A 26849-nucleotide genomic window follows, 5' to 3' on the forward strand; every position below is an offset into this window, starting at 1 on the left:
CTCTGCCCATACTAACTGACAGGAGGTATCTACTTCAATTTCGCGACAATTTAAACTGCTTCTAACAGCAACAAACACGCCACCGCCAACCGTGTTTAGCTTATCCTTTCGGAAACCGTTCGGTTCTTCGCAGAAATCACGGCTGAGCTTATATCCGGCTTTAGCCAGCTTTCAGTGCCTATAACGAATTGAACATCAGTGCTTTCTATTAGCGCTTGGAGCTCTGGTACTTTCCCAACACAGCGACGACAGTTTACAACTGTTATACCGATGTTTCCTGTATCTACATTCTTCCTGTGTTCAGCCTGCAATTTTTGTGACTGAAGCCCTTCTTGTGTTTTCTCGAGACCCTCTAACCTAAAACAAGCACCCAGTCCACGCCACACAGCCCCTGCTACCCGTGTAGCCGCCTCCTGCGTATGGTGGACACCTGACCTATTCAGCGGAACCCGAAACCCAACCATGCTTTGGCGCAAGTCGAGAATCTATATATCTTCAGCTAGTTAATCTGAGTGATTAATCTTTTTACCACACTCCCTTCCATAAAGCTTCTCCAAAAATCTAACGTGTGAATCTTGAAATTTACCCAGCGTACTCAATAGTGTGGCAGTACGCCACACAACGTGAAAAAATAATATTGAAGAAGTTCGCAAATTTGACAAAACTGACGCCGTAACGAAATAAATACTATCGCAGAAAAACCACAGCCTATGTAATCAATTAATATGATCTGTAAATGCAATTATAATCTTTGTTCCTTTTGGATAAGGATCACACACACTTCCCTTTTGTTTCTTCGTGGTGTAAGAAGCCATTTTGTAACGATGCACGAAAACATGTAAGTTTCATGTAATGTTTAGACTAAATATAATCAAATATTACTTAAGAGTGTCGATAATGTTTTACTGTAACAACTCCTATATTATGAAGTGATATGTATTAACGATTTATGCAAATTTTATAGGGGATCAGTGGCGCAGAGGTCAACGCCATTGTTCTAAATGATAACGGCCCAGAGTCGTAATAAATATTTTAATATTTGCTAACTTTGATCAATAATAAAAATAAATGTAAATGCATGAGATTTCTCTTGATTAGCGGTTCTTCCTTTGAAGCAGTAATAGTAGTCAGTTTTTCTAATATTGAATCATATTTATATAACGTGATTTCAGTGAGTTTTTTTTAATCCCTGCTTAACGGAAATTGCGAGAATCTCCCCAACAATGCAATTTCAGAAAAGTAAAATAAATAATTAATAATGCAGCTGTATATCTGGAATATTGTGTGTTGGTGGTGTCTTTTAATATAAAAACAGCATGTCGGGCAGACTAACTTAGTCACTGACAGAAATAGTTTTCTAGTTGTGAAGCAGGCACAATAACATTAACTCCAACTTTTCATAACGCATAAATACCAATACATGAAGAACTACCACAATGGCAAAATGAAAGTGAATTTAAGTAGATTTCTAATTTTTGCGTGTTTCTTTTTTAGTATATAGTGTGACAATTTCACTTAAGGTGTGTATTATATTTCTTGTGTGTATCTTGTATACATCGTCACTGAATAAATATGGGTAGGCCACGGAGAGGGAAACGTACCGAGAGTGAGGTTCTATCTGATACGGAAGTGGACGATAATGTCCACGAGTTCCAAATAACTGACCCATCGGAGCGAAGTCTTGATAATCCACGAAAATTTTAACTACCCAAACAGGAGAGTAAATAATGTGGTTTAATACCCATGCCGACGTTTACTGTCAAATAGTTATCAACCGGACGGGAGCAATGCGGCTAATTTCCAGTTAATGTATACTGTGGCGAAAAATTTGTCTGCGAGAGGCAGCCAAGCTAGACTCCACCAACTTTTTCGGGCATTGTTGGTGCCTTAGATTCAGGCGTATTACCAACCCTTACCAAGTAAAACTTGAGGAATCGATAAAACATAGTTTCAGATATGCGATTAAGAGAAAAAGGCTGTGAATCCTGTCGTCCTTATAAAAAGTTTTAGAAACGTTTTGCCTCTCTTATGGAGAGAGAGGCAAAAGGTTCAGTTTGTCACATCTTGTGAGTCCTGTCGTCCTTATAAAACTTTTAGAAACGTTTTGCCTCTCTTATGGACAGAGAGGCAAAAGGTTCAGTTTGTCACATCTTTTATGACAGGAGATGCGGCGCTGTGGGCCCTAGAAGCGGCCGAACAGTGCACGTCGTTTTCCGAACTTGAAAACAAATTTCTTGCAAGGTTCTGGTCCCGATCTGTACAAGAACGTTTAAGAAAACAGGTCTACAACCCCGAACTCTTCAAGCCCCACCAGGGGAACTTCAGAAACTATTTTGAGAAAAATCTTAATAAGACGCGTTATTGGGATGAACCGATGGTTGCAAGATGTATCGAGAATTCTTAAAGGAAAACTACCCGTTGCCATTCGAGAAAAACTCGTGCATGATCCAGACACTAACATAGAACAATTTATGTCTACACTACATTCTTTGGATTTAATCTAAGAAGATGCACGTCGAAACGAATATGGAAATGCGGGGAGTAATCAAAGCAACAATAAATCACGACAGTCGAATGGTAGCAGTCCCAGAAAGAACGGGTTAGCAAAAAACTATGACTCTTCAAATGGTGAAGCGTACAATAAAAAGCAGGCGGGGCATAACCAGCAATCGAATAATAGTAATTGGCATCCTAACCATGCGGAAGGAAACCGATATTCACGACCTACTTACGCACCGGCAATGAACACTACAACCGTAACAGGAAAGCTGAAGGAGGGGGTAATACCAACTTCTCACAGAAAATCATGCGCACTGCCAACGACCACTGACGACGCACAGGGCCGGCGAACTGGCAGGCACAAAGCCAAATGTCAAGTAATAACATACCGATCCGTCATATAAACGTTATACCCATGCCACCGCCACCGCCGCATCCACCTAAACCTAATGCCCAAGGGTATGTACCACAGAGTCAGTCTTGCGTTCAAAACGAGAGCGCGAGGGTTGTGGACGTCACAGATGAGACACCAGGAGCGGGAGACAGGCCGTCAAACACCGGCCGACCGCTGTAGGCCCCTTCCAGTCGGTCGGCAGTGGGGGAGTAGGGGGCGCGCGGAATGTAAACATATGTATGTTGATGTACAGCGTTGGCCAACACTTAAAGGACGAACTAATAACTGAACCGCCACGGCGTAGTACAGATGAAATGGAACTCATTCAGGCTGCCTTTCAGGCTAAAATTAACAATATTTTAATAACAGTGATTCTGGACACCGGTGCCAGCACATCCGTATTAGATGAACAATTGTTCCGTGTATAACCAGAGGGTATCAGCACAATATTCTATTCCGAGCTCACGTTACGTTCTACCGAGCGAAACAACAGGCGGTAGGAAGGGAAATACAACGAATGACATTCCTGAAAACTGAGAACAAATCTCTCAGTGAAAATTGTAAACAGATTCGTACTTGATAAGCAAGCATACTTTGAGGAAATTTAGGTTAGTGTAAATACGTATTTTTGTGATTTATGTGTGCTTTGTTAATTGTTGTGCATAAATTTTCTTGTCTTGTTTAGTATGTAAGTATCTGTATTTTTGAGCGAGTTGAACTGAATGCGTGCATCATGTATGTACACTTATGGAAAAATTCCTGTAGTAGTTGGTGTTAGAGCTGCATCTTTTTTATAATGAAGTCAGCTGGTATGTATACCTGCTTAATGGAAGTCTCTCTAACAAGGAGCTCACCTTCAGAGGATGTAATGTTTCCAAGTAGAGAAGGAATTAGCATATTTCATCAAAATATAAGCGGTATTAGAGATATAGTTAGTGAACTGCTTATAGATGTTGGCTCTGAAATTATTGGTATATAAGAGCACCACATAGAAATTTGTCAATTCAGAGGCTTCCTTTACCAGGATACAGATTAGCTGACTGTTTTTCAAGGGAGTTCCTTGCGGGGTGGGGGAGTGGCTATGTACGTAAAAAACAGAATTCCATTTGAGTCCATAGACATATCACGGCACTGCACCGAACAGATACTCGTATTTGAATGTTGTGCAGGGGCAGTTGAATTTAGTGAAACTAAACTTCTAATTGTTGTTGTTTATAGGTCCCGTAACTCTGACTTCAGAGCATTTCTGTTTTTGATTCACTTTGCTGGAAGTACCAGAAATTAGTTATACGTGGTAACTTCAATATAAATTTTGTAAATGATGGTGCAAGAAAAATGAGGCAGGCAGATCTCATAAATTCGTATGATCTGAAAATTCATATGATCTGATGCAGGCAGTGTTTTTTCCAACTAGGGTGCAGGGGAACAGTAGCACAGCCACATACAATATTTTTATTCATTCTTCATTATTAGATGGGGATTCTGTTAGTAAAAGGGTGAATGGCCTTTCAGACCATGATGCACAAATTTTAACACTAAAAGGTTTTATTACTCAAACAAATGTCACATTTAATTACAAACTATGTAGGAAAGTTACTCCAACAGCAATAGAGAGTTTTTTAGATCTCGTCAAGGAACAAGATTGGCAGGATGTTTATAGTGCCGATAACATAGATGATAAATACGTAGGTTGGAACTTAAATAGTGGCAATACTGCTGTGGAGACACTATGCAATGGAAGCTACTATTGTCGCTGATTGTACTCGTTGTTGATATACCTACCTCATCTCCGAGGAAATGGACTCGCCCGTCCCACGTCACCAGCGTGCGCACAGTCGGTCTAACGTAACGGTCATCAAGGTCTTCAAGAGACGTGCGGGGAATCGGCATTGCCATACAGAATAGTGGCACGTTGGGTAAAAGCCTTCAACGAAGGTCGGCAAACTGTGGCAGACATGCATCGTGCAGGTCGTCCTAGAGTCTCTGAAGAAGAAGTGCATGCTGTTGCCGCGTTAGTGGACAGTGATCGACGCCATACGATTCGTGAGCTCGCCCACGAAACCGGATTAGCGCATACGACTGTGCTTCACATCCTGAAGGACGCCTGGGCAGAGAAAATCTGCGTCACAATGGGTTCCGCACGACTTGACGGAAATGCAGAAATGGATGCGTTAGAAAGTTGCTCAGACATACTTAGAGCGCTATGAGCGCTAAGGAGAGGCTTTCTTACGCCTTATCTAACACTGGATGAGACATGGGCCACATCATACGAGCCAAAACTGAATCGACAATCCAACGAATGGCGTCATTACGGGTCGCCGCGAAAGTCGAAAGTGAGTCAGAGCCCCAGTTTGGTAAAAGTTATGGTGATTCTCGTGTACGATTGTGATGATGTTATCGTAACGCATTACGTTAGTACACAGCAGACCGTCAATGCACAGTATTACTGTTCGTTTTTGAGGACATCACCTGCCACAAGCTTTGCAAAAGAAGCGGCGACACTCCCTGCGCAACCCACCCATCATTTTGCACAGTGCACGGGCGCATACAGAGTAAGCTGTGGCTGCTCTGTTCGGACGATGGAACTGGGAAGTACTGTACCATCCACCATACACCCCGGGCTTAAGTCCTTGTGACTTTGATTTGATTCCGAAGATGAAGGAACCACTTCGTGGCATTCGCTTCAGAACTGTTCCAGAGATTCGACAGGCAGTAGACCGCTCCATTCGCACCATCAACAGAACAGGATCTGCTAACGGTATACTACGCCTTCCACATCGCTGGCAACAGGTTCAACACAACGCTGGTGACTACTTTGAAGGACAGTAACAGGTGCGAACATGTAACACTTTTGTATAGGTTGTGAATAAATAGTTGCCACTATTTAAGTTCCAACCCTCGTATAATGCTTTCCTTAAATAATTTCTTATGCTCTTTGAGAGTTGCTTTCCATTAGAACGTTCTAAACGTGGTACTAGCAGTAATAGGCAGCCTGGGTGGCTGACTAATGGGGTAAGGATGTCATGTAGAACAAAGAGGGAATTACATCAAAATTAGTAGGGAATTATATCAAAATGTCAGAAGTAGGCCCAATCAAGGTACAGCAGCCCATTACAAACAGTATTGTAATGTGCTTTAAAATGTTATTTGCAAGGCAGAGAGTATGTGGTATGCAAATAGAATAGCTAAAGCACAGGATAAAATTAAAACGATATGGTTAGTGGTGAAGGAAGTGTCTGGTCAGTAGCACAAGGTCACCAATATAAATTCAGTTCGCAGTAAAAATATTTCTGTTACTGATAAATCAGCTATATGTACAGTATTTAACGAACATTTTCTGAGCATAGCTGGTGAATTAAATAAAAATTTAATTTCTAGAGGGAATCGTGTAACTTTCTTGGCAAATGCCTTTCCGAGGTTGATGTCTGAAATACTTATCTTTGATACAGAGAAGAGGGAGATTGAGTCAATAATGAAATCACTGGAGATAAGGACTCTCATGGTTATGATGGAGTGCCTAGCAGAATATTAAAGTACTGTGCTGCACATGTTAGCCCTGTATTTAGCCATATTTGTAATTTTTCCTTTAGGAATGGTCAGTTTCCTGAGCGATTAAAGTACTCAGTCGTAAAGCCGCTCTATGAAAAGGGAGAAAGGCAAATGTAGATAATTGACCTATTTCTATGCTAGCAGTGTTTGCCAAAGTTACTGAAAAGGCTGTAGGGATAATTGATCATTTTATATCACACGATTTGCTCTCCAATGTATACTTCGGCTTTAGAAATCGTTAAACAACTGAAAATGCTATATTCACTTTTCTCTGTGAGGTGCTGGATGGGTTAAATAAAAGGTTTCGAACGCTAGGCATATTTTTTGATTTAACTAAGACATTTGATTGCGTTGATCACAAAATATTGCTCCAGAAGTTGGACCATTACAGAATATGGGGAGTAGCTCACAATTGGTTCACCTCTTACTTTAACAACAGACAGCAAAAGGTCATTATCGGAATGTTGAGAATGGCTGTGATGTGGAATCTGAGTGGGAGACAGTCAAGTGGGGGGTGCCCTAGGGATCAGTGTTGGGGCTACTCCTGCTCCATATTTATATAAATGATATGCCTTCTAGTATTACAGGTAACTATAAAATATTTCTGTTTGCTGATGACACTACCTTGGTAGTAAAGGATGTTGTATGCAACATTGGCTCGGTTTCAAATAGTGCAGTTAATGACCTAAGTTCATGGCTTGTAGAAAATAAACTAACGTTAAATGACAGTAAGGCTGAGTTTTTATAGTCTCTTAACACACAATTCAACAAAACCTGACGTTTAAATTTCACAGAATGGGCATATTATTAGTGAAACTGAATAGTTTCTAGGTGTTCAGATAGATAGTAAACTGTCGTGGAAAGTCCACTTTCAGGATCTTGTTCAAACACTTAATGCTGTCATTTGTACTATTCTAACGGTATCTTTGGCTCAGAAACAGGTGGTTCGGGCAAAGAGTGGTGTAAGTTCAAGAACCTCTTGTCGACCTTTGTTCACGAGTCTGGGTAATTTGACATTGGCATCTCAATATATACATTCCTTACTGTCATTTCTTGTTAACAATATTAGCTTATTCCCAAGAATAAGCAGCTTTCACTCAGTTAACACTCGACAAAAATCAAACCTACATTTGAATCGCACTTCCTTAACTCTAGTCCCGAAAGGTGGGCAGTATACTGCGGCATCCATTTTCAATGAGCTACCACTCGATTTCAAAAATCCTAGCAGTAATCCACGCGCTTTCAAATCGAAACTGAAGAGTTTCCTCATGGGTCACTCCTATTTTGTCGAGGAGTTCCTTGAAAAATTAAGCTGATTCTTGTTGTATTGTTGGTTGCGTTTACTTAAACTTATGGAGTGCCTTTTTTTGGGTACATAAACATTTATTTTTATCTGTTATTACTTTTATGTTGTAATTTCATGTACTGACACGTTCCATGATCTTGGAGATTTGCTCCTCAATTTGGTCTTACGGAACTTGATGTGTAAATAAATAATCAAATAAAATGAACTAACATATTAGCGATGAATCGGACGTACGTGTCCATAATTGACATACTAACACAGCACAGTGCGTGCGCCCGAAAATTTGTCCCATTGAACCGTTCGTATTTCTCATTTCAACTACAGTACAGCTTGATAGATTTAGAGCGAATACCAGATAGAAGTACTTGTGGCTGCACTCTCACATGCAGGGCAGCAGCAAGCGCGCAATCTACGTTAAGCGAATGATTCTGTGTTGAATGATAATATTACGTACAAAATTTACTGAACTCACGATCTCAAAGTGGCCAAATGGCAGATACTCCACGAATAAGAGGATTTGGCAAAGAACATGATAATTTTGTTATAGACAAAGCATATTACCGATTAAATTACTTGTCGGTAAAGCCGACGGAAAATGTAATATCGATTGTATATATATTTATGTATATACTTTTCATGAAAAGGATCAAAACGTGTTCAATGTGCCTTCAGTGTGTCTGACTGCAAACTGCTGCTGTTTACACAGGCCTAATTAGTTAAATTCAGTCTATCCATTTGCATGTTTAGCCAACACTCACTTTATTTAGCAATTATAAGTCTGGTCAGGGTAGTTTTACGACATCGAAATTTTAGGCCAAACTTGTAAAATGTCAACTGTTATTAGGCATTGAAATCTACCATTGAGGCACATACTTCAGAATTTTGGTGAATATATGAAAATGGGGAAATTAACTCACACGTTCTTTTACATTGTAGGTGTGTGTGACATTACTTTAACTGATTGAATGTTTCAGCGTCTTTTTTGTTCATGTACTAACCTTAACTAGCAATGTAAAAATCACACTTTTTCCCGCTGCTGACGTATTTCGCAGACATTTAAATTTTTTGCCACATCTTAGATGCAGAGTGAGCCGTGCGTGGCTCGTGTTCCCGCCATCATGTATATTGCACTCTTTTTTTTTTTTTAACGTACTGTCATCTCACTACGTTAATTTAAATTACTACTGTCACTGAGTTGCTGCTTTACCTGACCGTGAGTGGCGTTAGCAGAACGTATCGATATATCCCCTCTCGTAGTATCTTTCCTCGACTGCTATTACTTCTCGTTCGTTGTCTGTTGCAAGTGAGTTGGTCGCAGTTCGCGTCGGGAGTTCGGGTCGCGACTTCGGGCTGCTAGTCAGCTGGAACGTGTGTGGAGCGCAGTCCGGTCCTGCCAGTCGGGGAGTTGCAATGCGGCACTAGTGCAGTCGGGTTGGAGCAGTAGTGAGTTCTGCGTCGATATGGCTCATCCGACCATTGCCGCCACGCATCACTTGAGCGGGGCCACGGTCTTGGTGGATCGTCGGTCGGTCGTCCTACTGGCTTCGTCCGGCTCGCCGATCGTTCATGAGTCGGCTATGTGTGTGTATCGACTCCCGATTTGTCTTCGTGCGTGCTTAGTTCCTGTTAGTTATCGTTCAGGTCTTCGTGCAAGTGTTTGTCAGGTTGTGTGTGCAGTTTGTGTGAATTTGATTGACGAGTTATTTTAAATGATGTCGGTGTATTGGCTCTGAGAGGTCGGTCGACTTATGGGGCGACGTGTAACTGGTTCTCTGAGCGCTTCTGGGTCCCTTCAGTTACCATAATGTGGAACTTGGGCCGGTCCTTTCCTGGTGCAGGGGTGTCGTTTAGCTAGTGGGCGTGTTCCCTTTTTGTGGTTGGGTCCGAGCCAGTATTTCCTCCGTCGTGTGTCTGGAAGTGAGTGGGAGACGCACCAGCAGTGCAGTCGCGACGGAGCGGCACTCGCGGACTGACCAGCTGGCAGTCGGTCGGTTGCTGCGTACCAGGGAAGATATCTCCACGCGGTGCAGTCGGCTGGGTCCGCTACCGGTCCCCGCGCAGTGTCGGAGCGAGTGTGGAGCTGTTCGATCGCTACGAGCTTCGTGGTTCACCGACCCAGGACTTCAGAGTTGAGTAGTGGTTTCGAGCTACGTCCATTCCTGTTGTGGCTCGTTCCGGTGGTTCGCTGTTGCTGAGATTTTGTGTTTGAATTCTCATGTACCGATTGATAGCAAGCAAGTCGATGTGTCGGTCGGTCCGTGGCTGTCCCCTGGTTGGGTTCCGACGGATCAAGTATAGTTGGGCTCACCACCTGTCTCACCTAAGTGAACGAGAGCAGACCGACCTCCCTGGAGGCCTTCTGAGTGCCACCGGTGTTTAATTATCTGTTGCCAGCTATTTTAAATTTTATGTTGATAGTTATTTGTTTTGTTTCTTAAAATTTTGCAAATTAATTTTTTAATTTCTTTCAAGCTTAAACACTGTAGCCTTCTGCCTTTAAAGATTATGGTAATATATTTTAAAATTTTAAAGTTCAATTGTGGCCATTAGCCACTGATATTGCATCCAGCATGTGTTGCTCCTTTAAATTATTTTATTTCTTCTTAATTGGATTTTTATCTTGTTGATTTTTAAGGTTTCTTGTTATTAAACATGGTGGCCTTCTGCCTTTAAAAGTTTATGGTAATATATTCTGAAGTTTTGAAATTTAATTGTGGCCTTCAGTCATTTGTGTTGCACCTTGCATGTGTTGCCTTTTGGGTTTTTAATTATTTTATTGCTATCTTGATTGAATTTTTGACTTTTTTAAGATTTCTTGTTGGCCTTCTGCCTTTAAAGGTCTATGGTAATACATTCTAAAATTTTGGAATTTAATTGTGGCCCTCAGCCATTTGTATTGCACTTTATGTATATTGTTTTTTTAAATTATTTTATTGCGATCTTAATTGGATTTTTTTCTTGTTAAGATTTCCTGTTGGAGGCCTTCAGCCGTGAAAGAGTTGCGGCTATGTGCCGCTTTGGTTGTAAAGGTTATTAAATTACAGTAAATGACAATTAGAAGCAGAAAGTGACCTTAACCCTTGGCCCTTTCCACAATCCTATTACCTGTTCTGCCCAGCGGGTTTAGCGGGCGTCTCACAAAGAATAATTAATTTACAAGACTGTTACGTTTTTTAATTGCAACATTGTGGTGTCTCTTTAACTGATAAGTCTGAGAGCGCTGTTTATGTCTTAACCTCAAATAGACGGATATTCAGTGTAAATATTTTCCTTTTTTGGCTTCCAATGTATTTGCAGACATTTTAGGATATTGCAACATTTTAGCTATGGGAAATAATTATTTTATGACTCAACTGTGTCTTCTACTATAGGTACATTTGTTGGTAACGGTGAGAACTAATTACTTATGGTACAACCAATGACCTAAGGGCGACTTTTGACAGCGGAGCCGTTTGTTGGCGTGGTGCAAAAATCGAGCTCACGTCGCACTTCTTCAGCGTAGCCATCCACTGGTGACAGGAGGAACTGAGATTCAAAACTGAGTTTGCTATTATTTCGCTTTTTCTGGCTTTGGAGGATGGTATTTAACGTGAAAACGATGTTTGACAAATATGAATTCCTAAATTATTATTTATATTTTATAAGCAGATTCTGGTTTTTGATCGTTCATAGAGAAATATCAATTTTTAACTACAGTTACCTGCTGGTGGCAGGAGCAAGGGGGATATGAAAGGGGACTGTCACTTATTTCTGTTTTCAGTGTTTAAGGTGAAAAGCTCATTGTTAGCAAATAAGAATTCCTAATTCATTATTTGTATTTCATAATAAAATGTTGGTTTTTAACTACCTAAAGAGAAATATTCTATCTAAACGTTCCAGTATTCCATGGCAAATGATATATAGCATCAAATCAAAGTTGCTAATGTGAGGACTGGTGGGTCAGTCATTAAATGAATTTTTCTAAGTCAGTAATTCAAGCATAGTTGCAGAGCACAGGGTGGGCGCGCTTGATACAAAATTGCAGAACTGTGGGGTGTGAGCTGTGTTGGTGCTCGTGTCAGTGATATGTGACATACAAGTGAACTGCAGTCGAGCCTCACTCTTACAGGTTCAGACATGGGAGTGATCAGGGTGGGGAGTGCTTAATGCATGATAGCAGAAATTCAGGGGGAGGGAGTAGGTCCCCTCTTCGACCTTGGCATGGGGTAAGACGTTATACCTGGAATCACCTTGAAGCTAAGGAAGTGCTGATGCTGACATCAGCGAAATATTAGATGAGCAAATATCTTATCTGTGCTGAGAGCGCCACCACCAGTCGGTACCACACACAGCCACTGTGAAAGTGTGAAGCGGAAACAGATGGGAATTGGCCAGCGAATGGAGTACAAAGCAGCTTGGTGGACAAAGACTGTGTCTTGGAGAGACGAAGCAGGAAACTTGAGACAAATCAGCGAAGAAGTCTATTGGATGGTTGGCCAAGATTGATAGGTGTTTTCTGTCAACATAGGCCCTTATTCCAGCTGGAGAAGAGGATGATGACATTGGGCTCAATGAATCCAAGAAAGGTAGCACAGCCGAGAGTGAAGAGCTGGTTGCTAGGGCAGCGGTCCTTGCTCTCTGTTAGTTTATTTATTTGCTGTAGCACGACCCCACCTTCTTGCCCCATCCAGGAGCATGCCTGTTTTATTTACATTTACATTGTAGCACGATTAGAGGAGTGGGTGCTTCTTGTGACATGTGCTGCTGTAATGCAGCCAAGTGAAGTAGCACTGGTCTAATTAAGTTGCTTATTGATTGCACAGTGAGACACAAGGTGGGCATTATTGGGTGTAGTGTATATAACTGAAAGAGTACAAGCTGAAGGAAGTCTACCTGGTGAAAAATAAATTGTCATTGCTGTTGGATTTCATTGCTTTACCGTTTTAATATTCTGTGTGCCGTGGAATGTGTTGCAAGCTCCATAGTGAATTTTGTATGTCTTGTTTTATCTGTTCAGATTTAAGTAAAACGTTTGCTTTGGTTATGCTTGCAATTATCTGTGGATCTTATCGTGTAACATGTATAGTGGCAACTTCTGCCACCGAATGTAACAGCAACACCAAATGTAGCGGGAAGAGGTAGAAGGCACGGTATTAAGACACATCCGAGCTTTCCAACTGATTTATTGTTTCCAATGAGAGTGCCCCCATTCTGCTCGATCTGCTTCACTGGGTCCCGCAATGCTGAGGACACCACTTCACTGTCTGCAAAACGTCTTGGCGCAGAATGGCTGCCTCAGCGACCTGCGAACGCACTGCTGTGTGTCGACCTTGTATGGAAGCAGAGTTGTGGCGTCATCAGGATGCCCACAATTGACTCAGCGGTCTGCGTCCCTGCCGACTCAGTGCCGCTTGCTGTTGAATCACAGGTGGCCAGGTGCATGCTTCTCGCTGGCGTGGCTAAGATCGCGGTGACAACAAGTGCCCGTGATTCGGAGTCTGAATCTGCGGCCCTCGCCTTGGGATGCCTCCGGTGTGTGGTGGAAGCCGGGACAACTGCCTGTGGTAGCGAGCCATGGAGTGGGCCGCCGCTGGCTGGCTACAGACCTCGCGTCAGCCTCAGAGGTTCGAACCAGTGACCCGTCGCGGACTGCAACGCTGGCGCCCCATCTGCTGCTGCTTGTAGCTGGTGGTGTGACATGCCCCACTGACCAGGAGAGCTGCCACACTTGAATGAATCTCGTTAGAAACCCACACCTATTTATACGTTGCTGTGAACCTCTGTTTTACCATATGCACTGCTTTGCATCATGTACTCATAACACACTAGGTTGGCCAATGGGCCCGTTCAAAACTGTTTGAGCCGTGGTGTGTCTTTTCTGGCACACCAGCTCTATGAACGACTATCGATTACCCGGCTGTACTACGATCATTGCCCCTGTTGTGGTCTGGTGGCGGGTATCTGCGGTCGGGGAGTTTGTTGTGGGACTCGCCACAAGGCGCTAGGACGGTTGAGGGGATGACGGAGCAAAAGACGCAGGCTCGGCCAGCAGCGGCACAGCCGGTCTACTTTGCAAGACAGTCGTGAGTTTGTGGTGCACTTGCCTGATGTCAACTCCGGGCGCTGCTCGTCGCCTTGCTTTGGTACCTGTTTTCTCAGTCAAGACCATTTCCTCGAGACCATCTCAAACAATGCTCTCCATCTGAGGTGTAAGTGGATTTGGTGCCTTCGTTTTGTGTTAACCATTTTTGTTGTAGCGACTATCGCTTTTTGGTCGGCTGGTTGCCCTAATGTATGTGTTGTTGATGTAAGAGCAACCCACAAGGCGTGTGATCGCAAGGAGGCCAGCAATCATTACTTTAAGGAAATTAGCGTCCCCAAAAGATGTAGTCACTGTAAGCTACTGAAGATATTAGGTCATAGACTAGTTGTAATTTTCTGCATATCAAGCTTACACTATTCACAGTAAATTGCAGATCTATGCAAGGAAATTAAAGAGCACAAAATCTAGTTTGTGCTAAAGTTGTGCATTTGAATAACGTAATATTATCTTGAAATTATTTACATTTCATTTTTGTACACATTGTCGGCCTTAATGATATGTGCAAATATTCTTTGCCTAACTATGTAAAAATCTGATATTTTAGATGTTTTATTGAAAGGACTTATTGTTTTTTACATTATATTATTATTTATTGGTTTTTAACTTATATTAATTGATGTTTGCTTGGTGTTTGGCATGTTTTCTGCGAGTTGGTGTGTATGGGAGCGGCGCCACATTCGGCTTCGGTGCACAGAAGCTGTGACGTGTTGTCTAATGGGAAGTGACTCCCAGTTGGGCCCCGATGTTTTGGATGGCTGGTCTGCTGCTTCCAGAAGTCAAGTCACCTTTTGCCCAGGGCAGCCTGGCGTCACTGCCCCTTTGACTAAAATTTAACATCTCTCATGTATTTTTTTTTTAATTTTTAAATTTGCTTGCCAATGAATTATATTGAGTGTAACATATTGTGTTGGTTGTGTTATTGCTAAAAAAATCTGAGCCACCCTTTTACTTCAGATGTATTGTTCATTAAGTAATTCTAATTTGCTGTTCGCTTGAAAAGGAAGCCATTTATCATTTTGGAGATTGTTTTCAGATGGCCACGTGTTGATTGTACGTTGTTTTTATAAATGTGGTATTGAATAAATTATTGATCTACTAGTTGTGTTTAAGGAGTGACATTATAGGGGCATTGACCTACCATGCTAATCCCGACTTCTTAAGTCACACTGCTACGTATACTCTTTGAGCAATTTGACGGCCCTGTGGCCTCTATTCTACTTTGCAACTGTTGGTATGTGTAACTCACTGCAATCTGGCCCGCACCTGGCTGTAACTTGTGCCAGAATATTGTACAAAACTAACTGTCTCTATTCTAAATGGTTGTGCTCCCACACTATTCCCATCTTCGGAGAGAATCGGTCCCCGAGTGGAAGCTTAAGTAGCTCTTAACTTGTTTGAGTCGGCACCTATGGCATATTTCCTTACTATTAGAAAATTTAAACGTGGTCTAGTGCCCCTTAAAACCATGACATGAAACAAAACGTAAAAATTCCTTACTGGACGACTATTGCTCGATCAACCCCTTACCTACTCGTTTCACGCCCTCAGTATCCAATCCACTGGGACTTGGACTACCCTTGGTTCCCTCTTGGAATTAGCTCTCCGCCTGATCAGAAAGAAAACAACACATAACAAAGTTAAGGCTGCGATGACACTTGGTACAGAGGTGCTCAAAATGATCGTTATTTGCCGTTGCCTTTCCCTATACTGAGCGACATGTTTGACAAGCTTCACGGCTGATAAGCGGCCCTCTTGCTCTAATGAACTGGTTTACGGATCTCAACAAACCTGCTCCAGAGTTTGGTTTAACAAGGTCAGACTCAGCCTCGGCAAAAACTCTAAAGTGGCTTCTGGCCAGTAAAGCTATGGCTGCGCAACTTTCAATTGCGTGACTCCTGAAATTGACGCTGGTAGATGGGAGGATGGTCCTTTTATGTTACACTTAGTTCCATTGATTAAAATTCCGCTCCGCTCAAAACAGCTTGCTGCTACTACCAAATTCTCGTAGGTGGAGAAGATCCAATGCATCCCGACCCGTTGCAAGCTCATTTTTGGCTCGATGACGTCCATTGGACAGTCTATTCCTTTCCCCCCTGGGTAAAAATAACTGCACCGTGCATGTGTTCAGATTGGTACTTACCACCCTGGCTGGATATACCGTTGCCTTCCCTCTACGGCAGTTTCGTAATTCCTCCCTTGCCATCTTGGCGTACCGGTTTCTAGTTGCCGAGATCAGCAATACCTCTTTAGTTTTCACTTCCACAAACTTGCTCAACGCTCCCCACTTCACTGGATATGAGTGGACCGTGTAGCACTGAAACTTCGCGTTCTTCCGCATAAGCGAGATTTAGACCGAATTATACACTTGTACGCAGTCGGTTGTTACCGTTACTGTTGCAACATGGTAGAAAAACGGCAAATTTTGCTCGCTGGGCTCCATTATTAAATATAACCCTGACGGTAGTTTCTTCTGCGCCTTGCGCAACCCTCGTAAATATTGGTCCGGCGGTAACAAATCGGTACTTATCTGGTCTTGCAATGCGTGATGTAGCGCTTCTTGCAGATTCGTTTTTACACCCTGCACATCCCGCACACTGTCAGCTACTCCTTGCAAAAGTCTGGTTAACACCAGCCTGCTATCTAGTACTTCTAGATGCCCTTGTAGGGTTCACAGGGTACGATTTATTACGTCTTCCGACGCCTTAGCTTATTCCACTACCTGCCTTGCTAATGCGCGGAGCAACCATTTGTTGCCAAGCTTCTGTTGCCCTACTGTCCTCTGCGAGTTGCCTCACCACTCCCACCGTGTTGTTCAGTTCTTTTATATCGCTTTCGTCTGTGGTTCCAAAATCTGTCTTAAAATTTTCCCCCCTGCGTTCAGCCATCCTCGATTCCGTCTTACCCGTGGCACCGCTTCCTCCGTCCATCCTACCTGCTTCCGTAGTGTCTTATAAGCCTCATGCAATTTCTTATACTCTCCTGCAACTTCCTTCAGCATTCCCTTGCCCTCTGCACACTGCCTAAGTTCTTCGAACACTTCCTAAAGCCTCCTTACTTCATTCCGCATTTCCCATACGTTCCATACCAACCTTAACGCCCACTGGTGACTCGACACCACCACATCTTCCTGCCTCGAGTACAGCACACCCCCATCCAGGTGCTACACCTGTAAGGCGTCCACCCCGATGATGAAGAGACGAATCACCGCCAATGCTCCCCCTTTCAGTGACCTGAGGACAGGGATCACCATCACCTTTCCTCCCTCTCCAAATGGACTGCTCTCCACAGCAGGCTATATTCGAAAATACACACAACATATGAAAATACAATGCCTAGTTACTCTGCGCAAATCCAATGATACATGACACGAAAAAAAACTACAAATACTCTACTACTTTCTGGACCGCAAAGCATACGGTACTCTATCTTCCTGGTTTTCCCTCTGCTAAGCAACTCTCTTCACTCTCTCTTTCTTCCTATTTCCTTCCTGTGACACTCCTGGAATCACATCCGGGCAACCCTTAAATGGCCGTAACCGCCCAGTGTGTACTATCGTTGTTCTAGTTGGCAGCTGAAGCTTAACATTAACGGGGGATGTGGTTTCAACAACTTGGTATGGCCCTTTTAGCATATAGGGCCTGGACAGCATTACCTATTGCCCCACTCGACACTACGGGAAACTTCATTTCCGCTTTACTGCGTCGTCCTGCCTTTCCAAAGTCTTTGTGTTCACCTTTTGTACCTGTTTCCAAACATCCAGAATTGTCCTTGCGAATTGACATACAGATTCACCGGTCCTTCTGTCTGTAGCCTCACCAAATCAAATGGTGACGCATTTTTCGCCCGTACATTACCTCAAACCGGTATTTGCATGGACTTTTGCGTTGCATGTGCACACAATATGCCTCAAATATTCGTCCCACTGATTGTGATGAGAATCCACATAACAACTCAGCATCTTCCCGATTGTTCTGTATACCCGTTCTGTCCTTCCATTGGCTTGTGGATGCAACACGCTCGTCCTCAACTTCTTTACGTTCAACAATTTACACAGCTCCTTCATTGAAACCGACATAAAGTTGGTCCCTTGGTCAGTAATTATTGCCTCCGGCACAATAAACTTCAAAATCCAGTAGTTTACTAACGCTCGCGCGACTACTGCTGCCTGCTGATTTGGCATAGCCACCATCTCCACATACCTCGAAAAATGGTCTACTATTGTCAGAACGAATCTGTTCCCTGATGGTGGTCGCCTGAAAGGTCGTAAAACGTCGATCCCCAGCATAGAGAATGGACATGCCGCTTACAGCAATCGTTGTAGCTGTATCTGTTTCCGGCTCAAATCTGCTCTCTGCACACATAGTATACAATTCTCGACATACTGCTCAACATCTCCTTTCCTACCTCTCCACCAATACCTCTCCGCCACTCTCCTGTTCGTCGCTCTACACCCTCCATGACCGGATAACACGTGATCATGTGCTTCCTTTAAAACCTCATCCCTCAACTTCGCTGGCACTACTACCCTTGGCCCTAACTTCGTTTCCCTGCACAGAAGACCGTCGTCCATATTAAATTGTGGCTGTATCAAATACAATTTACAATCGTTGTCCGCATCCTGTAATTATTGCCACACTGCTAGGTCATAACCTATGACTTCTACTTTTGCCACCTTCCTACTTAGTGCATCCGTATCACCGTGCTTCTTCCCAGGCTTGTGCACCACCTCGTAGTCGAGTTCACTAAGCCCCACAGCCCATCTAGTTAGTCTAGTGGACGGATCCTTAGACCCCAAAAGCCACTTCAATGCACTACCCAAAATGTTCTCCCATATAAATAACATTTAAAATATATGATTACATAGATTACGCTAAGCATCTCTCTCTCAGTTGCTGAGTAATTCATCTCTGCTGCTTTCAACGACCTAGACGCATAGGCTACAGGATGTTCTTTCCCATCAATTTCCTGACTAAGAACACACCCTAATGCTTGATTCGATGCATCGCATGCTAGTATAAACTCCTTTTCAAAATCTGGAAACACAAGAACCGGACTTGATGTTAACACTTCTTTCAGTTTGTCAAATGCTTTCTGACACGCTTACAGCCTGTACCAACCTCGGATCTGTTCGTACTCCGCCCTTACTGATAATATGACCCAAATATTTTACTTCTTCTAATGCAAAATGACACTTCTCCAGTGTCAGCGTCAAACGAGCTGCTCTTAACCTCATAAAGACTTCCCTTAATCGCTGTCTATGTTGCTCCATACTACTTGAAAACACTATAATGTTATCCAAATAGACCAGACACTGCTGTGGTTTCAAACCCCTCAAGACACAGTCTAGCAACCTCTGAAATGTTGCTGGAGCGTTTTTTAAACCGAATGGCATTCTAATGTACTGGTAATGGCATCCAGGAGTAGAGAAAGCAGTTTTTGGACGATCCTCTGGAGCCACCTCTAACTGATGATAACCACTTGTGAAATCCATCGTAGAAAAGTACTGGTACTGTCCTAAGTGATCCAAAGTCTCCGATATGTTTGGAATGGGGTATGCGTCCATTACTGTCTTATTATTGAGGTATCGGTAGTCACAACATAACCTGCGTTTCTTAGTTCCATCCATAGATTTTTTAGGCACAACGACAATGCCTGCTTCCCGGCAATTATTACTATGCTCTATAATAACGCTGTTGAGTAGTGAAATCCTCCAAAATCGGCTGCAAAATGGTTCAAATGGCTCTGAGCACTATGGGACTTAACTTCTGAGGTCATCGGTCCCCTAGAACATAGAAATACTTCAACCTAACTACCCTAAGGACATCACACACATCCATGCCCGAGGCAGGATTCGAATCTGCGACCGTAGCGGTCGCGCGGTTCCAGGCTGTAGCGCCTAGAACCGCTCGGCCACCAAGGCCGGCCGAGGCTGCAAATACCTCGGTTTTCTGTATGGTTTACGGTAAACAGGTGCTTCATTCCCTGTTGGTATCCTATGTTGAACTAATGGAGTTGCTGGTAACTGCCCTTGTGGAAAAACAAATCCTCAAATTCCCGCAATAATTCTCCCATATGCTGTCTTTCTCCTCCTTTGAAATGCTTAATTTTGTCACGCAATGCGGTTCTATTGGCAGTTAGTGGTTGATCGCTTCGCCTACCTCTTGAACACCAGTCTTCATCATCTGGCACATCCAAATTTGCAAATAAAGCTCCTTTCCTCTAATTCGCGTCCACTGCACTGAAATTATCCATGTTCATGGGAACTATTCGCCCGTCGTTCCCCCCCTATACCCGTACAACACTACGTTTCACAAAACAACCCAATGGACCAAAAACTTCATTATCCTCTAATGGTTCAATAACACATACTGTACCCACAGGTAGATATGACTCCACACTTACCCAAAGCGACTTCCCGGTGCCACTAGCCACACACTCAAGCGAATTAAGCCTTAATGCTAATGTACGCGGTTCAATTTGTTTGTTCATTACGTTGAACGCCCCTCGCGACATCTCTGCACTGACAAATGTTTCCCCTAGCTGAGATAACATTCCACCAAGGTCAACAGTTCGTTGTCCAAGGCCAATTTTGGCATGATGTTGATGCAAGAAATCTACTGCTAGGATCATGCCGTAGCCCTCGCTTACCCATGGTACTACCCCCATGCACGCATTAAATCGGACTTCCTCTATTCAAAAGTCAACTGTCACCGACCCCAAAGGTGTGACCCCCCTTATCCTCCACTCCACGCAACCTATAACGTGGTGGGTCTAACTTCCTTCGCCCCATTATGTTCCTAGTAGCCACTGACACTTGCGCCCCTGTGTCCAACAAAATCTTAAACTTTTTAGTTCCTATGGATCTTACCACTGAGCATTCCACCTCTGCATACGTATTAGTAGCATTGAAATCAAACGAGAGCTCCCTTAGATGGGTCTTGGGCCTCCTCTGCCGTTTAATGCTTGTCCACCTCTCCTATCTCCACTTCTCCATCCTCCCCGCTGCCGATTTCCACTCCTTCCTTTATTCCTCGGTGGCTGGGTACATTGCCTCTGCAAATGTCCCGTACGACCACACTTCAAACATTTCACACCAGCTGAAAACACAGTTTGCCTCTCGCGTACCCCTGTTGCCACGTCAATTTCCTCACATTGAATTGCCAGCTGAATGGTAGAATACAAATCTTTCTGAGTCCCTTGACGCACTTTCAGTGACATATGCAGCGGTAAACCTCTCAAAAATACATCAAGTGCCATTTGCTCGGCCTCCTGCAATAGAACACTATTCGTTTCATCGCTCTGACCCAACTCGTATGTATACTCATTAATTTCCCTTATCCTGTCTGCGAATTTTTCCATCGTCTCCCCCTGTCATTTTGACATTGTACACTACTGGCCATTAAAATTGCTACACCACGAAGATCGTGTGCTACAGATGCGAAATTTAACCGACAGGAAGAAGATGCTGTGATATGCAAATGATTAGCTTTTCAGAGCATTCACACAAGGTTGGTGCCGGTGTCGACACCTACAACGTGTTGATAAGAGGAAAGTTTCCAACCGATTTCTCACACACAAACAGCAGTTGACCGGCGTTGTCTGGTGAAACGTTGTTGTGATGCCTCGTGTAAGGAGGAGAAATGCGTACCATCACGTTTCCGACTTTGATAAAGGTCAGATTGTAGCCTATCGCGATTGCGGTTTATCGTATCGCGACATTGCTGCTCACGTTGGTCAAGCTCCAATGACTGTTAGCAGAATATGAAATCGGTGGGTGCAGGAGGGTAATACGGAACGCCGTGCTGGATCCCAACGGCCTCGTGTCACTAGCAGTCGAGATGACAGGCATCTTGTCCTCATGGCTGTAATGGATCGTGCAGCCACGTCTCGATCCCTGAGTCAACAGATGGGGGCGTTTGGAAGACAACAACCATCTGCACGAACAGTTCTAAGACGTTTGTAACAGCATGGACTATCAGCTCGGAGACCACGGCTGCGGTTACCCTTGACGCTGCATCACAGACAGGAGCGCCAGCGATGGTGTACTCAACGACGAACCTCGGTGCACGAGTGGCAAAACGTCATTTTTTCGGATGAATCCAGGTTCTGTTTACAGCATCATGTTTGTTACATCAGTGTTTGGCGACATCGCGGTGAACGCACATTGGAAGCGTGTATTCGTCATCGCCACGCTGGCGTATCACCCGGCGTGATGGTATGGGGAGCCATTGGTTACACGTCTTGATCACCTCTTGTTCGGATTGACGGCACTTTGAACAGTGGACGTTAAATTTCAGATGTGTTACGACCCGTGGCTCTACCCTTCATTCGATCCCAGCGAAACCATACATTTCAGCACGATAATGCACGACCGCATGTTGCAGGTCCTGTACGGGCCTTTCTGGATACAGAAAATGTTCGACTGCTGCCCTGGCCGGCATATTCTCCAGATCTCTCACCAATTGAAAACGTCTGGACAATGGTGGCCGAGCAACTAGCTCCTCACATTACGCCAGTCACTACTCTTGATGAACTGTGGTATCGGGTTGAATTTGCATGGGCAGATGTACCTGTACACGCCATCCAAGCTCTGTTTGACTCAATGCCCAGGCGTATCAAGGCCGTTATTACGACCAGATGTGGTTGTTCTGGGTGTTGACTTCTCAGGACCTATGCACCCAAATTGCGTGAAAATGTAATCACATTTCAGTTCTAGTATAATACATTTGTCCAATGAATACCCGTTTATCATCTGCATTTCTTCTTGGTGTAGCAATTTTAATGGCCAGTAGGGTATTTAATCTCTCTCTAAAGCACCGAGCGCTATTCTGTTTTTTGTACCTTTGTAAAAGCCCTTCCTTTAACTGCTTAAACTGTCCTGCCCTTCTTAAGGCCTCAGAACACCTTACATATGTTTTCGCTTCAGTCGTTAATCTAATCTTGACTATATGTAACAACTTGCTCATCAGACCAACCATTCACCACCGCTGAAGTCACCAAGTCCTCCACAAATAAACGCACATCTTCAGATGCCTTGCCAGAAAACGGAATAATCAAACTCGCGGCAGCTGGATCAATCTCCTGCACCCTAGACAACAACGACTGATCAGATGTGGCTTCCCACTCACTTCTAGATGTTAATTCATTTCTCAACTGCATATTGCCTGCTGTCAATTGTGCTACTTTTTCCATCAAAATCAACACCACTTCTGGTTCCGACACATCTCACGTCCCTGACTGCCATTGTGTTGCTTTCATTCCCAGTTAGTCCCAGAACAAAACATTTAAGGACAAGAATAACCCGAATCCCTACACCTCAGTATCATCATACTCAGCAACACCATACTCAAACCAACACAAAAGTAATTAAATGCCACAAAAAAATAATGAATGTTGCTGCCCTAAACACCCTAACACTTGTTCTGACAAAAAAAAATAAATAGTATGCATATACGCAAAACATCTAAAATGGCATGCCACGAGCCATACTCAAAAACACAAAAAGGCAAGAAAACGTCCAATACTCAAAAGAAAATTGGTCAAAACTCACCACATCTTGTGAATGTAATGCGGACGGTGGGCTCGAACGTCGTACTGGACAGACGACGTCTGTTATTCTGACACCAAATGTGGTGGCTACTTCTGCCACCGAATGTATCAGCAACACCAAATGAAGTGGGAAGAGGTAGAAGGCTTTCCAAGTGATTTATTGTTTCTGACTACAGTGCCCCCATTCCTCTCGATCTGCATCACTGGGTCCCGCAGTGGTGAGGACACCACTTCGCTGTCTGTGAAATGGCATGACATGGAATGGCTGCCTCAGCGACCTGTGCACGCACTGCTGTGTGTCGGCCTTGTATGGCAGTGGAGTTGCGGCGTCATCACGATGACGGCAGTTGACTCAGCAGTCTGTGTCCCGCCTGACTCAGCGCCACTTGGTGTGAGCTGCAGGCGGCCAGTTGCATGCTTCTCGCCGGTGTGGCTAAAATTGCGGTGACAACAAGCGCCCGCGATCTGGAGTCCGAATCTGCAGCCCTCACATTGGGATGCCTCCGGCGGGTGTTGGAAGCCAGGACAACTGCCTGTGGTAGCGAGTCATGGAGTGGGCTGCCGCTTACTGGCTACGGACCCTGTGTCGGCCTCAGAGGGTCGAACCAGTGACCCGCAGTGGCTTGGAACGCTGGCGCCCCCTCTGCTGCTGTGTGTAGCTGTTGGTGTAACATGCCCTACCATCCAGGAGAGCTGCCACACGTGAATGAATCTTGTTAGAAACCCGCACCTATTTATACCTGGCTGTGTGCCTCTGCTTTGCCACATGTGCCGCTTCGTGTCACATACTCATAACATGCTAGGTTCGCCAGTGGGTCCCTTCTGACTGTGATTAGTGACATGCAAAACCGCTACGTATACTCTTTCAGCAATGTGATGGCCCTGTGGCCTCTATTCTACTTCGCAACTGTTGGTATGCGTAACTCACTGCAATCCGGGCCGCACCTGGCTGTAACTTGTGCTCAGAATATAGCACAAAACTAACTTTCCCTATCCTAAACCGTGGTGCCGCTACACATGAATGAACTCTGAGGGACCAGTCTACTGATTTTCTGCCTATCTGTATGTATTAGGTACTACTGAATTGTTAAACTGTGCATGTTCCAGTGACACTGATGTGATCACCATCTATGTTTGATGTCAACGTACAAGAAGCACTGACAATGGCAGGTGGCAGGACTAGTAGTGGAGAATATAAAAAGCCTGTCAGGGGTCATTGTCTCATTGTCAAAAGGAGTGATTTATCCAAGAGGTTGTAATCATTGACTTTTAGGCCAAGGATGGAAGCATTTCTGAAACGGCTAATTTTGTAAACTGTACGCATGACGCCATGGTTAAAGTATACCGTGTATGACAAAACGACGCTGTCCAAAACTGCCACACAAGCAACCTTGCTGCATCATGGTCTATAGATGATAGGATCCAACGATGCCTGTGGAAATGTGCATGGGTGAAAAAACGTGCAACTGTTGAGCAACTGACTGCCCATATGAACCAAGGGTCCTCAATGATCATTCAGCGAACGTTGCTGCATTTAGTCCTCTGCGGCAGGTACCTGGTTCATGCACCTGGAGTTTGCACACCAATACAGCAACTGGACGTCCATTGAAGAGCAGAAGACTCAGTTTCTGTGCCTCATTAGACAAATGTTCGTTGATATGTACAGTGTGAAATGTCTGGAAGCAAACATCCTGCAAAAACGTTAGGGTCTGGGGAATGTTTCTGAGCCATTCTCTTGGTGATCTCGTCATTCTATAAGTCACAATGCATCAGCACCAGTATGCAAATATCCTTGGGAACTACATGCGCTTATTTTTCCTTGGTATGTTGGCATCTACGAGCAGGACAATGCAATGTGTCACACAGCTCGAAGTATAGTTGTGCGGTTTGAAGAGCACCAGCAAGTTTTTGCTGTACTCCCCTGGCCACCACACTTCCTGGATTTAAACACAATTTTGTGTAACAGTGACTGATTCTATTGTGGCAACTTAATTCAAGTGCCTTATTTGTATTATTTCGTACGTATACTTTGTTGTTCTGAGTTTTAAGTTCTTTGGTTATTCCTTCTTCTGTGTGCACTCTGGTTTATATTCTGCAAGTATCATTATGGGCGCTTAGTCCTTTTCTCATTGCTTATTACACATGTTCTCTGGACTGTTTGTACGACATTTGTCAACACAGTCCCCAGCCACTTACAACATCAATTAGACTAGGTGCTAGAGAATACAATGTGACACCATTGTGATGAGTAGAACTGTTATGACATACTGACCTCAGGAGTCATAACGCAGAAGGATGCTTGACAGATATGGTGTGAGACACAGAGGTGAATCATACTGCAGGGTAGAGAGTTCACTCAAAGAATGAACAGTGCCGCTGGTGATTCAGGCGGCGGTAAGGCGGCGTGTGTACGTGTGTCAGCGCAGATGTCAGCACCAGAATCTGCTGCTTCGGCACCCAGCCGCTCCATCCATGCAGAGTAACAGCTCCTGCCATCTCCTGGAGGTGTGGGCGGTAGTATTTGTCGGTCGAGTTGAAAGCCCCACGCCTGCCCTCCAGACACAGCTGGCTTTTCACTCAAGTGCTACTCATAGACACCATGTAGAACGCTGAAGGGAAACAGTCGGTAGCTGTCATTGTTAAGTTGAGTGGCAGCTACTTCAGTCTCCTACCCAAGACGGCTTGGTCGTTGATGGAGGATAGCCTTCGACGCAGTACGCCGCTGGATCGCCCCCCAGCTCCGCCCCTCTAGGCGGCAGCTTGTAGTTCACTGGACAACATCACCTAGACAGCGATGGCTGGCCGCTTCCTGCTCCCTGGAACTGTGTAGAACCAAGTTTTAGACCTGCTTCACCATAGTTGTGACGCGTCCATACTGCGGATCTCGGCAGTTGATACAGCGGGCTGGCTGGCCGACAAAATCCATCACAAGATGGTCGCTGTGGTTGGCCTGCAACTTAAACAATCATCATTCTCTCCTTTGGAAGACGCGGATTTCAGACTCGGACGGAATGGCGACATAACTTCTCACCTTGAGCCTCTGGGCTCCGTTATTTATACTCCTCTGACATTGTCCCTGTTTGGGGGATAATATATATATATATATATATATATATATATATATATATATATATATATATAAGTTGCTAGGCGCTGTTGTGACTGTAATTTCGGGTTTTTCACAACATGTGAGTGCCCTAAGTTGCGCCTGTTTACTCCACACCTGTCTCCATACTTGTTTGTAGCGCCCACCAGACAACGCTTACTCAGCTGTGAAAGGTGTTGTAAGCCTGCCTCACAGAACTCTTTGCTTAATATCAGCTTTGCCAGTGTCCAGTATCTGGTGTGTCCATCAGTTCTTAACTCCTAACTTATGGCCATAGCTGCGCAAAATTTTCCTGGCGCAGCAGAATGTTGTCTTTTCTCGTGACCCCAGCCGGCCGGTGTGCCCGAGCGGTTCTAGGCGCTTC

The 26849-nt window shown here is 44.1% G+C and overlaps 1 protein-coding gene across 1 annotated transcript in view; it reads right to left on the reverse strand.

Moving 5' to 3' along the window:
• LOC126474418 (trypsin alpha-3-like) overlaps positions 1 to 26760 on the reverse strand; it is a 53166-nt gene extending 26406 nt beyond the window's left edge. Inside the window, exons 1-2 of the mRNA XM_050101888.1 lie at positions 26751 to 26760; positions 23381 to 23526 (exon numbers count right to left, since the gene is read on the reverse strand). Of these exons, the coding sequence (XP_049957845.1) occupies positions 23381 to 23526; positions 26751 to 26760 (156 nt within the window). The remainder of the gene's footprint in view (positions 1 to 23380; positions 23527 to 26750) is intronic.
• Positions 26761 to 26849: the final 89 nt, after the last annotated feature.

The sequence above is a fragment of the Schistocerca serialis genome, chromosome 4, assembly GCF_023864345.2.
Source record: "Schistocerca serialis cubense isolate TAMUIC-IGC-003099 chromosome 4, iqSchSeri2.2, whole genome shotgun sequence".
In the NCBI taxonomy this organism is placed as follows: domain Eukaryota; kingdom Metazoa; phylum Arthropoda; class Insecta; order Orthoptera; family Acrididae; genus Schistocerca; species Schistocerca serialis.